Here is an 18,579-nt window from a genome sequence, read left to right as displayed (position 1 = left end):
AGTTTAGTTACTACCAGTGTTTCCTCTAAGAATTTTATGGTTTAAGGTCTTCCACTTAAGTCCTTAATCTTTTTAATTTTTGTGTATGCTGAAAGTGGTCCATTTTCATAATTTTGCATATATTAGTCCAGTTTACTCAACACTGTTTATTGAAGCGACTGTCTTTTCCCCATTGTGTATTCTTGCCTCCTTTGTCATAGATTAATTGACCATACAGGCATGGATTTATTTCTGGGCTCTCTATTCTGTTTCATGGATCTATGTGTGTGCTTTTATGCAAGTTCCATATTGTTTTATTGCTATAGACATTCATTTTGAATTCAGAGTGTGTGATACTTCCAACCTGTTCTTTTTAAACATTTGGTAGCTGTTAAGGGTCTTCTGCAGTTCCATTTAAATTTTGGGATTGTTCTAGTACTATGAAAAATGCCACTGGCATTTTGATAGGAATTGCACTGAATCTGTGGACTGCTTTAGGTAGTATAGACATTAAAACGATTTTAATTCTTCCAATCCTTGAGCACAATATATCCTTCCATTTATTTGTGTCATCAATTGCTTTCATCAACATCTTATAATTTTCAGAGTACAGCTCTTTCATATCCTTGGTTAGATAGTTCATTATTAGTGTGTAGGAACCCAACATATTTCTGTATATTAATTTTGTATCCTGCAACATTAGTAATAGTTTTTTGTTGTGTGTTTCTTAAGGTGTTCTATATACAGTATCATGTCATCATTTGCAAGTAGTGAGTTTTCCTTCTTCCTTTCCAATTTGGATGACTTTATTTATTTTTAATGTCTGGTTGTTATGGTTAAGACTTCTAATACTATGTTGAATAAAATCAGCGAGAGTGGGTATCCTTGTCTTGCTCCTGATCTTAGAGAAAAAACTTTCCATTTTTCACCATTGACGATAGTAAACTGTGGGTATATCACACATTGCCTTTATTAGGTTGAAGTATGTTGCCTCTATACCAGTGGTCGGCAAACTCATTAGTCAACAGAGCCAAATATCAACAGTACAACGACTGAAATTTCTTTTGAGAGCTGAAAACCGACTTCTGCGCATGGGCCGTGAAGTTTTAATCGCACTGTACATGCGCGCCCGCACGTGGTATTTTGTGGAAGAGCCACACTCAAGGGGCCAAAGAGCCGCATGTGGCTTGCAAACCGCAGTTTGCCGACCAGGGCTCTATACATATTTTGTTGAGAGTTTTTATCATAAATGGATGTTGGATTTTTTCAAATGCTTTATTTTACATCTACTGAGATGATCATATGTTTACCCTTGGTTTTATTAATCTGTATATTCTGTTGACTGGCAGATATTAAACCATCCTTGCATCCCTGGAATAAATTCTACTTCCTGATGGTATAGGATCCTTTTTTCTTTTTTTTTTTAATGTATTGTTAAATTGGTTTTAATATTTTGTTGAGAATTTTTGCATCTCTGTTCATCAGGGATATTGCCCTGTAGTTTCCTTCTTTTCTCTCTCCTCTCTTCTCTCTCTCCTTCTCTCTCTCCTCTCTTCTCTCTCTCTCCAGGGATATTGCCCTGTAGTTTCCTTCTTTTCTCTCTCCTCTCTCCTCTCTCTCTCTCTCTCGTCTAATTTTAAAATGAGGGTACTGCTGGCCTTGTGGAATGAGTCTGGAAGCATTTGTTCCTCTTCAATTTTTGGAATATTTTGAGAAGAATAAGTATTAATTCTTCTTTAAATGTTTAGTCGAGTTAACCTATGAAGCTGTCTGGTCCTGGACTTTGGTTTGTTGGGAGGTTTTGATTATAGAGTCAATTTTGATACTACCAATCAATCCGTTCACATTTTCTGTTTCTTCCCGGTTCAGTCTTGGAAGGTTGTATGTTTTGAGGAATTTATCCATTTCTTCCAGGTTGTCCAATTTGTTGGCATATAATACTTTATAGTATTCGCTTATTATCCCTTGCATTTGTGTTGTCAGTTGTACTTCCTTCATTTCAGAGTTTATTTATTTGGGCCCTCTCTGTTTTTTTCTTGATGAATCTGAGTAAAGATAATAGTTGTCATCTCATTTATTTCTGCTCTGATCTTTATTATATCCTTCCTTTTACCAACTTTGGGCTTTTGTTTGTTCTTCTTTTTATAGTTCCCTTAGGCGCTTTTGCTGAGTCTCAGATTTTGGAACACTGTGTTCCCATTTTCATTTGTCTAAAGGTATTTTTTTTTATTTCTTCGTTGACCCAATGATTGTTTAATAGCATGTTGTTTATCTGTCTTATAAAAACAGATCCAGAGACAGAAAAGCATCGATCAGACCGTCAAACTTCAGAGGGGAGATAGGGGAGTGTGGGGGTAAGGGGGAGAGATCAACCAAAGGACTTGTATGCATGCATATAAGCATAACTAATGGACACAGACACCAGGGGGGTGAGGGTATGAGCAGGGGGGTTGGATGGGGCAATGGGGGGATAAGGACACATATGTAATACCTTAATCAAAAAAACAAAGCATGTTGTTTAGCCTCTATTTATTTGTGTTTTTCTGGTTTTATTCTTGTATATGATTTCTTTTTTCATATTGTTGTTATCAGTAAAGATGCTTGATATGGTTTCACTCTTCTTCAATTTACTGAGACTTGTTTTGTGGCCTAACATGATCTATCTTAGAGAATGTTTCATGTGCACTTGAAAAGAATGTGTATTTGGCTGTTTTGGGATGGAATGTTCCATATATATCTATTAGGCCCATCTGTCTTAATGTGTTGCCAAAGCCAATGTTTCCATGTTGACTTTCTATCTGGATGATGTATCCATTGGTATGTCAATGTTAAAACCCCTCATTACTGTATTCCTGTCAATTTCTTCCTTTGTGCCTATTAATATTTGCTTTAAGAACATAGGTGCTCCTAATGTTATGTACATACATGTTTATAAGTATTATATGGTCTTTTTTAAATTGACCCCTTTGCCATTACATAATGACCTTTGTCTCTTAATACATCCTTTGCCTTCGAGTATACTTTGTCTGATATAAGTAGAGCTGACATGTATAAGTGGTCCCACACAGTTCAAACCGTGTTTTTCAAGGGTCAACTGTATTTCTTATATGCAGTTGGAAATCCGCCTTTGAAGAGGACTAAGTTATAGTTGCGTTTTTGATTGTGTGACCAGTCAGTGCCCCTATTCCCTGTGCTGTTCATGGTCAACTGTATAGATACCCTAACTTTCTTTTGGTTTCTGTTTTCATGAAATATCTTTTTCTATAATTACACTTTCAGTCTGTGGTTATGTGAAATGAGTCTCCTGTAGGCATCATATACATGGGTCTTGTGTGTGTGTGTGTGTGTGTGTGTGTGTGTGTGTGTGTGTGTGTGTTTGAATCCATCCAAAGACTCTATGCCTTTGATTAAAGAATTTAATTCATTTACTAGTACATTTAAAGCTATAACTGATAGATATGTACTTACTGCCATTTTGTTCATTGTTTTCTGACAGATTTGTAGTTCCTTTATGTTCCTTTTTTCTTCTCTTGCTTTCTTTCTTTATGGTAGATGAGTTCCTATAGTGTTATGCTCAGGTTCTTTTGTCCTTGTGTTTTGTGTATCTACTATAGGTTTTTATTTTGTGGTTACCATGAGGCTCACACACATAACAGCTTCTCTCTCTCTCTCTCTCTCTCTCTCTCTCTCTCTCTTTCTCTCTGCACACATACATACATATAAAACAGTCTATTTTAAGTTTGAGTGTGTTATAAAACTACATTTTTACTCACCCCACCCCCATGTTTTGTGTTTTTTATTTCACAGTTTACATGTTTTCATTTTGTGCATCCCTAAACTAATTACTGTAGTTACAGTTGTTTTTACTACTTTTGTTTAGCTTTCATACTGGCTTTGTAAGTAGTTAATCCACACTCGTGTGCAGGGGCTGGTCCCTTAGAGCAACAGCCACTTTGGAGGGGCACTGGTGACAGCCAAGACCCTCTGCCAGGTGTGGCAGAGCTGGGGCTGCTCTGGTTGGGTGCCAGCCGGGGCAGCAGGCTGGGTGAGGTGGGTCCTTAGGGTAACACTAATACAGTATGAATCATAATGTCTCATTTTTAGGGTTGTTTTAATAATCAGAGAAAGAGAATATGTGTGTGTGCATGTATATGTGTGCACACATTTACAAAAGTAAGCATTCAGTAAATATTAATCACTAACAGTAGTTTCACAGTAGTATTTATTCAAATATAAATAATGAATGTTAAGATAAAATTACAGAAGATCTCTGCTTTTTATACAAAGTTGGTTTTGAAAGTCTCTGCCTTCCCTGCCTTAGAAAAGCACCATTATTGGGTTCAGTTCTCTAAAAAAATAATTTTGCCGGTTTATTTTATGCTGAGACTTGTGCAGTGGGAGTCGTTTTCAAGGAAATATCAGGGCGGAAAAACTATATTAAAAATGTGAGGCACTCACACAGGCACACATCGTTTTATCGTACTTTATAGATGTTATTTACACATTGAAGACTAGGCCCTTCACCAACCAAAAGATTAAGACTCATTTTACCGCCACGCCTGTTTTACTGCAGTGCTCTGGAACTGAACCCTCAATATCTCAGAGAGATGCCTAGACACCAATTTACTGCTGTACCTTCATCAACCTAGCAATTTTCTCCTACACATCTCCTTATTGAAGGCTTCTACCCTTCAAGCACTATAGATTCTGGGTAGTTAACTTCAATGTACATCTTTGGTAAGTGTTCAGTAAGATACTGATTAAATACTGCTTAGTGGTTAGACCAAAGGATTTAGAGAGCCTGAGGTAGAGTGGTCAAGGAAAACGAAAATTAATGGTATTTGACCACTCTATCTCTTAACTACAAAGTGAATGTAAAACATTGGGGGGGGGGGGGAAAGAGTGATTCCTTTGATTTTTGATTCAGGAAGATTTATTCTGATATTTGTACACAGACAAGTTTCTTCCCAGGGCACATGAAATGGCTATTACTAGTATATTATGATTCTACAGCTCATTGATGGAATGGGCCCGTTACCACTAAAATGTCTCTACACCAGAGTGGCGCACGTGTCCACACTCTGGCACGAAGAAAACTGGGTTTTCTTCAGGATCTTCCCTAACCTTCTCCAAAGACCTTTAAAGGGCACAGCAATTTGTCTTTTCTGGAGGAAAATAAAATCTCCAGACAATGGCTTTATTGACAATGCAGACTATCACCTGTGCTGAATGATGGATTTAGTGTTCAGCTGGAAATAAACTACCCTGAAGCAGCAATTTAAGAACCATATTCTTTTTGGAAATGTCTACTTTGTTGGGTCCCCACCCCTCCGAACAAATTTGCTTGCATTAAGTACAGAGCACTGCCAAACAGCATGAACTTCACAATGTATTGGGGGGAGAGAAAACGTTGACACAGTCAAGATGCCCCCAGCCTGGATTTCTTTTTATGAGATATGGATTTAAGTGCATCTTGGCAAGAGAGCTGAAATATAAACTTCCAAGTATTACCTATCAGCTTACTTGGACAATTTGGACTTTAAATATAAATCAAGGAAAATGGCTTGAAAGCCTTCAGGTGAGCTGAAAACATTTCCTTCCTCCAGGAGCATGCTAAGTGAAGTCTCCTCTGTGCTGTTCTTTATCCCCATGTAGGAGAGGAATCAATGACATTTTAAAGTAAAATCCAAGGACTATTCCAATTCTGTTTAAGATTTTTAAAGTCCTCTGAGATTTAGAAAATAGAAGGCAACCTTTATTTAAATCCATGTTGGGTTAAATAAAGTTTCTTTTAAATAAGTTCTCACACTTAAGAAAATCAATTTTACCAAAAACTGAATAGAGTTACATATTATTTTAATACTAGAGACCTGGTGCATGGATTCATACACCAGTGGGGGTCCCTCAGCCTGGCCTATGCCCTCTCACTATCCAGGACCCCTCGGGGGATGTTGGAGGCCCGATGACGGATTCGGCCCGATCCCCCCAGGCCAGGCCAAGGGACCCCACCGGTGCACGAATACTCTAGTACGCTTATAAGATCTTTGGTTATTCTCTTCCCACCCTGCCCCCTCTCCCCTTCCCTCTGAGATTCATCAGTCTCTTTCATGTTTCCATGTCTGTGCATTGAGTGTCTGCCCCCTGGTGGTCAGTGCGCATCACTGCTACCAGTAGAACGGTTGAATGGTCGGATAGTTGCTTAGGCTTTTATATACATAGATCCGTTTGGCTTAGGGCTTGTTGATTCAGGAACAGAAAATTAAAGCAGCTTTTTACTTGACCTTTTGTTTTACCCTACAGATTACCATGGCAATGTATAACAGCCTCACATTTTGACAATTTTTGCAATTTTGCAACAACCTCAAGAATATTAGATACAGAAATACTTTCTCTGCCTATATTCATAATATTGGGATCATCTCACTGAGAAACAATCTGTCGCTATTTATTTCAAGTTTACCCAGTAAATTACATGCAATACTTTGGGTCAGACAACACTGTGCCACCACATGAAGAAAATACAAGCAAAACTACCATAAATACTGGGGAAAAAAATGACTCCTTTTCATCTAAGTGCAGATGTCAACTGCAATGAGCGCCCTACTGCAATGCCATTATGCTGGAATTAAATTGCTAAGGAAACTTTTGGAAGGATTTCTATCAACATATGATAAATATCTGCCCTCTTCGACCTCTCTGCAGAATATGATTTGTTGAAATGGCCACAGGCAATATCTGGTCACAGAAAAAGAAAATGACTTATGAGAAGACAAGACTTGATGACATAATTGCAAAATTAAGGTAGGAGAAAAGAAAGATGCAGCTGTGCCTTGCTGTACACAACAGACATGACCCCAAAGAGCTGGAGGTAAATCACATCAAACTGTAACTGAACTCACAGGAGGGTCTTGAATAAATGCTCCTCCCCACAATGTTCTTCCTTTCCAATCTGCAGACTGAACTACCGACCAAGGGAAACACAGAGCCACATTCACCCAGATTCTGAGCTGATTAGTTGATGAAATTAAACAACACAAATCTTGTTGGCTTGAACATTGTTTCATAGATGAGTGTTTTTATACTGCATAGCTTTCCTGAATGCTCTGTAACAGTCAGAATAGCCAGTGGGCCTCGAGGGAATTTCAGTCTGAAATATTAGGTCGTACCTCTGAGTTGTTACTTCTCACAGATGCCTAAATATTAAGATTTTAGTGACCACAGGGCAGGGCCAATTTTCTTCCTGATATTCTCAAGTTCAATAAATCTTTTTAGAAGTAACTGTGATCTAAGTAATATTAACTGTTAAAAAAAAAATAAAAAAGCCCAGCCTGCATGGCTCTGTGGTTGAGCATCGACCTATGAACCAGGAGGCCACGGTTCGATTCCCAGTCAGGGCACAAAGCCCAGGTTGTGGGTTCAATCCCCAGTAGGGGGCGTGCAGGATGCAGCCAATCAATGATTCTCTCACCATTGATATTTCTATCTTTCCCTCTCCCTTCCTTTCTGAAATCAATTTAAAAAATATTATTTTTAAAATATATATACGGGTAGGCAAAAGTAGGTTTGCAGTTGTGAACAAGAAAGAGTTCAGTCTTGTATTAGCTATTAATTATTGTATTATTTCCCATACAAATAACTATAAGCCTAACTTTTGCCCACCCCTGTATATACACTCTATGTGTGCATGTGCGTGCATGCGTGCGTGCGTGCGTGTGTGTGTGTGTGTATGTTTGTGTGTATACTTTTTTAAAGATGGGACACTCAAAAAAACTATTTTCCTTTAAAAAAAAAAAAGGCTCATGTACATTTTTAAGATGCCTGGATTGACCCTGTGCTAGAGACAACAGGCTGGGGGAGGCTGCGCCCCCTGCCCGGCAGTCTGCGTCAGCTGTCCCTTGCTTGTTCCCTTTACCCAGTTTCTTGCGGCACTGAAGCTGCCCTGGCAACCACCTTCTCCCCAAACACTGCTTCTCCTTTCCCTGCTTTGGTGCTCTGGCTCGAACATCAACTCTGGATATTTCTCTAGGGAGAGGAAGCTTACCTTGTTGACTTTTTCCCTCTGGTGACCCCGCTGTAATACCCACTGCAGAGCAGGGAAAGCGTGGTCGAGAGGGTGACTCTGTAAGCGGTTCCCTAAGCCCTGCCCTAGGCGTTGCTTCTGCTAAGGCAGAACCTTTGCTTTCCTCTCACCTCAGCCCAGGATAAGAAACTGAGGCCAAGAAAAAAACGAAGTGTAACGATTTTTGGTGATGGATGTTAACGACACGTACTGTGGTGATCATTTCACAGCATAATACATATATAAAATTATGTTGTACACCCAAACCTAATATAATGTTATGTGTCAATTATATCTCAATTTTTTTTTTAAAAAAAAAGGAAACTGAAGAAGTCAATTAGAGAGTGCTAGCAAACCAGGTGCTATAAAGCATATGAATACACAACTTATTTATAGATTCTTCCCCAAGATTGTCCTGGGAAGAAGCCTATCTCTTTGGTTAATTGATTTTACTTTCCTTGTTGTGGGAGAAAATTCCTAACTGTTTTGAACTAAAGCTGCTGACAAAGACTCCCTGCCCTACATGCCCAGTAAATTACAAGATGATCATCTCTCTTTAGTAAAATAGGCAGATCCAACTTTTAATACCTTGCCTAAAGAATTAGCCCAGGACAGAAACTCCACACACTGTAACTTAATGTCTATCAAAATGAGGGATGCGTATCTCAGGGCATGTACATAACAGCATGATGGAACACATAAAAACAATGAATAAACACTGAAGATATTCAGGAAAAAACATTTTTAGAGTCAAGAAAACAGTTGCAGAACACAATACAAACCTGTGTTCATTTCTAGGAGAAAGCATAAAAATTCACATAAATGCCGAACTTACTGCAGCTGCCTTTGGCCGTGGTACCCAGGGCCCCAAAAGACTCTCTCCACGCACCTCTGAAGCTAAGTGGAAATGTTTGCACATTATTGCCTAAAGTAAAACCTAGATCTCTCTCAGGTTTCTTCTTCTGTTGTACATACAAATCATGACGCTATTCGTCATCTAGGCAACATGAAATAAACTAGAAGGACACACCATAAGAGATTAGCAACAAAATGATGGAAAGACTATATTGTGTACTCAAATTTGCTTTTGATTCTGAAAGTAGTAATCATGTCCCTACGAATTCAAAGCTTAGTCTTGACAACCTGGGATTAATAAAAAATAAATAGACTTCTAACTAGGTCTTAAAAATCTGGTACATGTACACTTTATAACTAGTATCAACATTTCCGAGAAAATAAATTTAGTTCACTTAACCCTTTGCACTCGCTTGCTTTTTTCTCGAGCTGCTACCGATGCTAACTGTGTCGAGTCACACTCAACATCCGAGTGCAAAAGGTCAGTGGTCCATAGAATTGTGCACCTGCTGTTCCCTCTGCCTGGCTCACTCTTCCCTTCAGTTCTCTGCATTGTTGACTCTTTCTCACCCACCAGATTCACCTCCTCAGAGAAGCCTTGGCTAACCATCCCACAGAGAGCAGCCCGTCCTCAGTCCTGCTATAAATGTGACTATCCTGTCTGTTTCCTGCAAAGACATCACCACAATTTGAGTTACTGATAATTACTTCCTCTTTCATATCATTTGTTTGCCTCTTTCTAACAGAATGGGCCAGAACCTTGTCTGTCTTTATTGCCACATCCCCATCTCTATTTTCACTCAATAAATATGTGTGAATGAAGTCTGCAACATGGTATTTATAAATTTAAAAACAAACAAACAGGCATTTCTCAGAGACTTTTAAAACTCTAAAAAAAATCAGACTGTGAAACTGCTATAATCTGGCTCTCTTTTCTTACAAACCTAAAAAGAAACGGAAGCCCAGCAAATCCTTTTAGGATGACCAGTTTGGGGAGGAGCCATCACTGTCTCCATTTCTCTGTCTCTCACTCCAGGGGGCTTTGCAAACCAAGCTGTTGTTTCTCCTAGTTTCACTTTATTAGTCCTACAGGATGTATAAACAGTGTTAAACACATGTGAAAACCGACTGCTCGCTTCTTTGCCCATTAACTGCCTTTCCGCCTCCCCCGCCCGGCCAACGACAGTGGAGAAATCACATGCTAAACAGGTTGACCTCTATACCACCTGCAGAAGAGAGGGAATCCCAATCCAGTCTCCTTCCACAGCGTGGCCTGTGAGCCTCACCTCTGCTACTGACGTGGCCAGAGCAGCCACCATCCTCACTGAGAAAGTCACAGTGTGACTGGAAACTAGGAGAAGTAAGTAAATGCCATATACACTGACATCTCACACATCCAAACAATTAGTTTAACAAACGCATACTTGAATAGCTATGCCTATTTTTCTCAAAGAGATCAAATTTAAACTCAAGTAACAAAGAAAAAAAAAAAAACCCTACACAAAGAGCAGGGTCACATCAGCAAGCATCATAACAGTCACATGCCTCAAATCCCCTGGAAACTTCCAGAGAAGGACCTGATTTACTGATCGGGAATCAGACCTATTTGGAAGCTCACAGGTAGCAGGTAAGAAAGCCATCATGTCTCACAAGAACACATTTCTCCTTAAAAGACACAGGGGTCTCATTCATCGACTTCTCTCTAAACTCCTGGAATATCTGAGTATTTTGTGGCGGCCAGGTCAAGGTTCTCCCCTGGGCAGCCGCCTTCACTGCCCATCGTTCCCAGGCTTGGTGCCGTGGCTCAGAATCACCCCACAGGATCCATGGACCAAATAACCTAGGTCACTGTCTAACCCTCCAACACAAGAGCTGACTTGTCCTCCTGGGCCAGGGCATTTTTATTATTTCGAAGACAGCTGTTTCTTCGTGTGTGTTAGTCCATCTAGCTTACCATTTTCAAATGTAAATGACCAAAGGCCAGGACCCTGCCAGTTTAACACAAACCACAGTAGTCTCTATTTTCCAACAAACCTGACATAGCCTTGCTCCCGGGCATGACAATGCTGAAAGAAAATGCATACTTGTGCAGAGCATGGTTCTCTGTGGCCAGACTTACCAATCACAGGAACAAGGCACCCCAGTCACTGGTGGCAAGTAACACTGCATTTCTGTCTGTCTGCATTCGTGCCACTACGCTATTAATTTGGTACTTTTTAAAAAGAATATGAGATTGGTTTTTAAATGAAGCAAGATGATAGAACTCTGATACAAATCCACAAATGGATAAATTATTAATCCCATTAGTTACAAACTTTAAAACACTTACCCACGCATGAGACAATTATCAGGATTCAATGGATAATACAATTTTTAAAAACCTGTGCCAAATATGTATATAAAAGAATCCCAGGAAATAGATAAACAGCTAAATATTTTATCTACACCCAAGAAACAGTACCCTATTTAGTTCTCAAAGACTTCTCATAAAAAAACTAAAGCAGATGCAGGTAACTGCAATCCTATGTAACTGAAGTTTCTAAGAAAATCCATTTGGTGATACATTCCAAATAGTCATGGAACGCACACAGTGTGTGTCGTCAACAGTGCATAGCTAGACAGTCAGACCAATGTTTAAGTAGTCAAAAATGAAGGCACAGGCTCAGTGCTTTGCAATAAAATCAATGGTACTCCCCCTGTTAAACAAGAAGGCTTTTTTTTATTAGACTTTTTCCTTATCCTTTACATAAATTAATAAAAACTTTTGTTCTAAGTAGTATTTAATTACCTAACACTGAAAAGTTTTTAATTCCCACATTATCAGCCCATTGGGTTTCAAATACACTGATTACTATGAAAACAACCTCATATTTCATTCAAGCTACTGCTGAGAGGAACGTAGACAGGAGCATAAAAGGAGTAATTTGTAATTTAAATAGACACTTAAAATCATCCCTTAAAAGTTAAAACAATGTTGCATTCTGCAAAAGTATATTACTTTGTTAAAGCAAAATTCCCTTTAATAGTTGCACTAGCCCTAACCGGTTTGGCTCAGTGGACAGAGCATCAGCCTGGAGACTGAAGAGTGGCAGGTTCGATTCCAGTCAAGGGCACCTGCCCAGGTTGTAGGCTCGATCCCAGCAGTCAATCAATGATTTTCTCTCATCATTGCTATTGCTATTTCTATCTCTCTCCCTCTCCCCTCCACTCTGAAATCAATAAAAATATATTTTAAAAACATAGTTGCACTAATGTGCTATCCAAAAAGGCTGAGGATGCCAGGCATGTATTATATGGTCTGAACAGTTAAAAATAAGCTTCACCTAGAATGGGCTCACAATTACTTGGGGCTTTGTCTGAGCAAAAAAGTAATCACATCACACTATTATACTTTATATACATAAAGTTAAGTCAAGCCATGTGTGGCTAACGCAGCAGTGTTCGTTCTATTATTTCAAGAAAGCACAACCTCCAGCTCCATCAAAAATCACAGAAAAAGTTGAGTGAGCAAACATATATCAGCAGAGGTGTGTGTGTGTGTGGCATTTTTTTCAGGTATAAAAAATAATATAGTAATATAGGTCAGCATCTTCATTTAAGCTACCAATTAATGTAAAGGCAAAGGGGAAAAGGAAACACTTTTGGGAAATGTGAATCCGGCAAGCTGGTTTTGAAAATATGTACTTTAACATACCTACCTTTTCCCACCATTTGTAGCCTGTAAGCGGCTTGTCAGGATTATGGATCCTGCCTGAGAATTCTGTAAATCCCTGCATGACTTCTCTCATCAGCATACATTAACTAGCAACTTCCTCCTTCTTACTTTTCTGTCATGGCATAATTAAATTAGATGGTTAACTAAACATATTAAGGAAAACACAAAATGATTCCCAAACTAGTACATGAATCTATTCTTATTCTCATAAAATTAGCATGGAAATTAATATGACATATACACAAATATTTAATTTTACTTAAAGGATTTATTTGGACAGTTCACATAATTTTTTAGTTAACATGGAGTCAATAATGTATATATGCCTTTATATATGAAAAATTTATATATAAAATAAACGTGCTCAATGGGCAAAAGCTAAAAGCATTTTCCTTAAAATCTGGAGCAAGAGAGGGATGTCTGCTTTTACCACATTTATTCAACACTAGAGGCCCGATGCATGAAATTCATGCAAGAGTAGGCCTTCTTTCCCCCGGCTGCCAGCACCAGCTTCCCTCTGGCACCCAGGCCTCAGGCTTCCCTAGCAGCCCCGGCTTCATCCAGAAGGTTGTCTGGAAGGAAGTCAGGTCTAATTAGCATATTACACTTTTATTATTATAGATAGTACTGGAAGTTCTAGCCACAGTGGTAAGACAAGAAGAAGAAATAAAAGGCATCCAAATTAGAAAGGAGGAAGTAAAACTGTCATTATTTGAACATGACATGATATTGTATATAGAAAACCCTAAAGACTCCACCAAAAACTACTAGATCTAATAAATGAATTCAGCAAAGTTGCAGAATACAAAATCAATACCCAGAATCAATGGAATTTTTATACACCAATAATGAACTATCAGAAAGAGAAACTAAGAAAACAACCCCATTTACTCCTGCAACAACAAAAAAATAAGGTACCTAGGAATAAACTTATAACCAAGGTGGTAAAAGACCTGTACTTTGAAAACTATTGGACACTGAAGAAATAAATTAAGGAAGATAAAAATACGTAGAAGCATATACCATGTTCATGGATGGATTGTAAGAATTAACATCATTACAATGTTCATGCTACCAAAAGCAATCTATAGATTCAATGTAACTCGCATTAAAATAGCAAGAGCATATTTCACAGATCTAGAAGAAAATATTCCAAAAATGTATATGGAAACAAAACAACCCAAAATAGACACAACAATCTTAAGAAAGAAGAACAAAGTAAGAGGGATCACAATAACAGATATCAAACTATACTACAAGGCCACTGTATTCAAAACGGTCTGGTACTGGCATAAGAACAGGCATATAGACTAATGGAACAAAACTGAGAGCCCAGAAATTGACCCAAGCCACTACACTCAATTAATACTTGACAAAGGAGGCAAGAGCATACAATGAAGTAAAGATAGTCTCTTCAATAAATGGTGTTGGGAAAAATGGACAGCTACATGCAAAAAAATGAAACTACACCATCATCTTACACCATACACAAAAATAAACTAAAAATGCATAAAAGACTTAAATGTAAGTCACAAAACCATAAAAAGAAAACATAGGTACTAAAATCTCAGATGTCCCTTGCAGTGATATTTTTGCCGATAAGTCTCCGAGGGTAAGGGAAACTTGGGAAAAGATAAACAAATGAGACTACATCAAGATAAAAGCTTCTTCACAGCAAAAGAAATCATAAAAAAAAATGAAAAGAGAACCCACTGTATAGGAGAACATATGCACCAATGTACATCTGATAAGGGGTTAATGTCAAAAATATATAAAGAACTTATACAACTCAACACCAGGAAGACAAACAATCCAATAAAAAATGGGCAATGGATCTGAATAGACAGCTCTCCAAAGAGGGCATACAGATGGCCAACAGAGAGATGAAAAATTGCTAATGGTCACTAATCATCCAAGAGATGCAAACGAAAACTACAACGAGATAGCACGTCATACCTGTCAGGATGGCTATTATCAATAAATCAACAAACAAGTGCTGGAAAGGATGTGGAGAAAAGGAACACTAGTGCACTGCTGGTAGGAATGCAGACTGGTGCAGCCACTGTGGAAAAGAGTATGGAGTTTCCTCAAAAAATTAAAAATGGAACTGCTTTTGACCCAGTGATTCCACTTCTGGGAATACATCCTAAGAATACCAAAATACCAATCAGAGGGAATATATGTACCCCTATGTTCATAGCAGCATTATTTACAATAGCCAAGATATGGAAACAACCCAAGTGCCCATCAGCAGATGAGTGGATAAAAAGCAGTGGTACTAATATGTGGAATCTAATCTATAATAATAAAAGCGTAATACGCTAATTAGACCGGACATCCTTCCAGATGACCTTCCAGATGAAGCTGGGGCCATGAGGGCCGAGGCAAGCCGCTATGGCTGCAACAGACTGGGTGAATTGTGGTGGGTGGGGCTTCCCTCTGGCTGCCAGCAGGCACCTGGGACCCAGGCTGGCTTCCCTCCTGCTGCCCGCAGGCACCTGGGACCTGGGCTTCCCTCTGGCCCCGGCTTCATCCCGGAAGGACGTCTGGAATGATGTCTGGTCCAATTAGCATATTACCCTTTTATTATTATAGATTATATTGCTTTCAAAAAATAAAGTGTATTTTTTTGTTATACACATAAAACTACTACATAATTTAAAGATATTAAATAATTCTAAAATATAATTTCAAAATAAAACCACTGTGTAGTTTTAAAATTCCTGTTAAGTACAAAATCCACATACCTGAACCAACCTCTTTTTCCTCTTCTTCAATGTTGTTTTTGATGCTATCATATTCTTCATCAATGGTCTGATTGCCTCGCATTTGAGACAAAATTCTACGGGCCTTCTGAGTCTGTCCTTTCTGAATAAGCCATCGTGGGCTTTCAGGTAAAAAGAGGAAGCCAAAAAACTGTATGACTGCTGGAATTGCTGCAAGTCCCAACATGTACCTGCAATAAAAAACCCATATAGTATTGTAAAACTTGGGTCTTATTAGCACCACATTGGGAATACTATATAATGTGAAAATAGTGAGAATTATTTTTTTTTATCATGTCTATGCAACACCAGAAAAAATAATATTTTTATGCTATAGTGAGAAACTGAAAAATGAGAAAAGTCTGGTTCTTCTCTCACACAAATTACAGTGAAAAAGAATGGGCAAAAGTCACAAAGATTATGTATATGCATTCTGACCCCAACACATCATGCAAAACACCACATTCACCCTTTTTAGCCAATACTAATATATAGAGATCTGTATTCTACAATATAAAATGGGATTAAGACAAAACTCTCTAATCTGTTTAAAAGATATACTTTTCAATAAAATGCCCAAATCGATTTCTTCTTTTTTTTAATTTTTTTAATTTTATTGATTTTTACAGAGAGGAAGGGAGAGGGATAGAGAGTCAGAAACATCAATGAGAGAGAGACACTGATCAGTTGCCTCCTGCACACTCCCTACTGGGGATGTGCCCTGCAACCAAGGTACATGCCCTTGACCGGAATCGAACCTGGTACCTTTCAGTCCGCAGGCCGAGGCTCTATCCACTGAGCCAAACCGGTTTCGGCCCAAATCGATTTCTTTAGTTATTTCTGCTCTGTGAATGATTAGTTATGATTTCATTTTGTCATCAAGCATCATGTTGACCCTCAATAACTAAGGAGTAGAAGCCCATAGGAAAAAAAGATGGTTGGAGGCCAATAATCAGTATTAAAATGATAGAAATGCAAAAAAAAAAACTAAACCAAAACAAAACCAAAAAATCCTGCTCATGTTGTTTTAAGTTACATGTCATCTTTTTTAAATGTCTGTTCTTAATGGCTGACAAAATTCTACGTAGGAAATAAAATGCCATTTTAGATCCATCAGAAAAATAACAAAAATAAGAACATGAGTCCATAGATAATAAAGATCCCTCCAAATTATTCTGACCATCAGACTGATCTCCTGACATCTCTAGGACTCGAGCTTTTTGATCTGAGGGGTTAGGTTAGGTCAATTTCAAGGTCTCTCTCAAATGAAAATGTCTATGAATCTAGGACACCTAGCTGTACTCTGTTAATCCAAATTCCCTGGGTAGGTTCCCTGGCAGATTCATGATGGTAGAGTTCAGAAGACCAACTCCAATTACATAACAATCATGTTCACAGGGTATCACCTGACTCAATACCCTTTTCAAAGCCAATCTGGCTTTTAAGCTATGTTAAGCCCAAAGCACGGCAACCTTGGAGGCTCCAGGTATATATCTTGTGGAAAAGTCCATTACTTTTTAAGCAATTTCATTTTAATTCATACACAGCACAGAAAAAGTACAATTGTCACATTATGTTAGGAACAACTCCTACTCCAAACAGTAGCTAAAACTACATACGGAAACGGCAAAATTAACTTGGATTTAATTTTTAACAAGATTTGGAAAGTAAACAAAGCATTTATGAGTGACTGATAAATGAATCACTTGGCCTCCAGTATGAAAAGAAATCTTATTAACAGTGTTTTATATTTTAAGGCATGGGCTGTGATAATACTGAATCACTCCTCCTTCCTCTGCCCACCCATGAACAGTGTCTTAACCTCAATTTATGTCCCTGTGCCTTGTATTGTAATAAATTATTTACCTGTCCCACCTGATTGCATATTTTACTTTGTATTCAGCACGGCACCTAATAAAGTATCTTGAACACAGTAAAAACTTAGTGAATGTTTTACGAAATGATACAAAAGCAGTCTGTAACTCATTTTATATAGTTTATATATCTCAACTTCCTGTATTAACTAAACAGAAAATAACTGTGCTTCACATGCACATAGCAGCCTCTTCTGGACCACGTAGCTCTGCAAACTTACTTGCACAGTAATCCCTTCCCAGGACACCACTTGTTATGCTAGAGACAGTGAGACCTTCCCTTCCGAAGATGACTCATCTAAAGAAGGCTTCCTAAGCATCTTCAGACCAGAGCAAGAGAGATCAGCTCCAACAAATGCTTATTTATGGCCTCTTCCCCTTAAAATGTTAACTTGTAATACCAAATCTGCCACCTAAACATAGCTTTTATTGCTGTAAGTCAGCGATTTTCAAAAGGTGTGCCTCCAGAATTTTTAAAACATGCAATTACCTGACTATTTAGTCAGGGGCACTGACTTCTCTTCCCTAATACTGACAAATTGAAAAAAAAATGACAACAGCCAACACAACAACAGCCATCCTGTGTGAATAAATCAAATTATACTTTTTTTTTTTCAGATCAGCAAAATGTATACTTTTTGGTGTGCTGCATAAGTGTAGTAATTAGTTTATGTGTGCCATGAGATGAAAAAGGTTGAAAATCACTGCTGGAAAGGCATGCAATTTCTATTTGGTTGGAATCCCTTAAAGAAAAGGTTATACAAAATTGCACTGCCAATTATTTAAAAGAAAAGCAATAAAAAGGTAAACACCAAATATACTGGATTATGAAATTTTAAAGGTCCTAAAAATGAAAGCCTGTATGCTTTGTTTCTCTGCCCCTTTTATCATCTTTTCTTCTATTCCCCAAACTCCCATCAGTGGTAAATTAAGATCAAAGGAGCACTTTAAATGAATATAGAAATTGAATCATTTTCAGGCCCAAAGATGCTCACATAGCACTTTTACTACTCACTATTTAAACCTATTTTTAAAACCTAAAAGAAAAAACAAAGGGAAAAGACAAAAAGAAGAGAAATGCAAACATACATATTAGCTAGCCTAAGTTTTGTTTTGTTTTCAATCCTCACCCTAGGATATGTTTCTATTGCTTTTTAGAGAGGGAGGGAAAGAGAGAGAAAAATATCAATCAGTCACCTCCAGGAATTGAACCTGCAAAGTAGGTGTGTGCCCTGACCAAAATATTTCAATGTATAGGACGACATTCATCCACCCAGCCAGGGCTAGCCTGTGTTTTGTTTTTTTTGTGTGTGTTTTTTTTTAATTGTAGAC

General features: G+C 38.2%; 1 protein-coding gene across 1 annotated transcript in view; it reads right to left on the bottom strand.

The window, feature by feature from the left end:
- The window catches only part of SLC2A13 (solute carrier family 2 member 13), a 288,312-nt gene that overhangs the window by 201,241 nt on the left and 68,492 nt on the right, over positions 1-18,579 (bottom strand). The window contains exon 3 of the mRNA XM_008140555.3: positions 15,356-15,564. Coding sequence (XP_008138777.2) covers positions 15,356-15,564 — 209 coding nt within the window. The remainder of the gene's footprint in view (positions 1-15,355; positions 15,565-18,579) is intronic.

Source organism: Eptesicus fuscus, chromosome 7 (assembly GCF_027574615.1).
Source record: "Eptesicus fuscus isolate TK198812 chromosome 7, DD_ASM_mEF_20220401, whole genome shotgun sequence".
NCBI lineage: Eukaryota > Metazoa > Chordata > Mammalia > Chiroptera > Vespertilionidae > Eptesicus > Eptesicus fuscus.
This window is presented reverse-complemented; position numbering and strand designations above follow the sequence as displayed.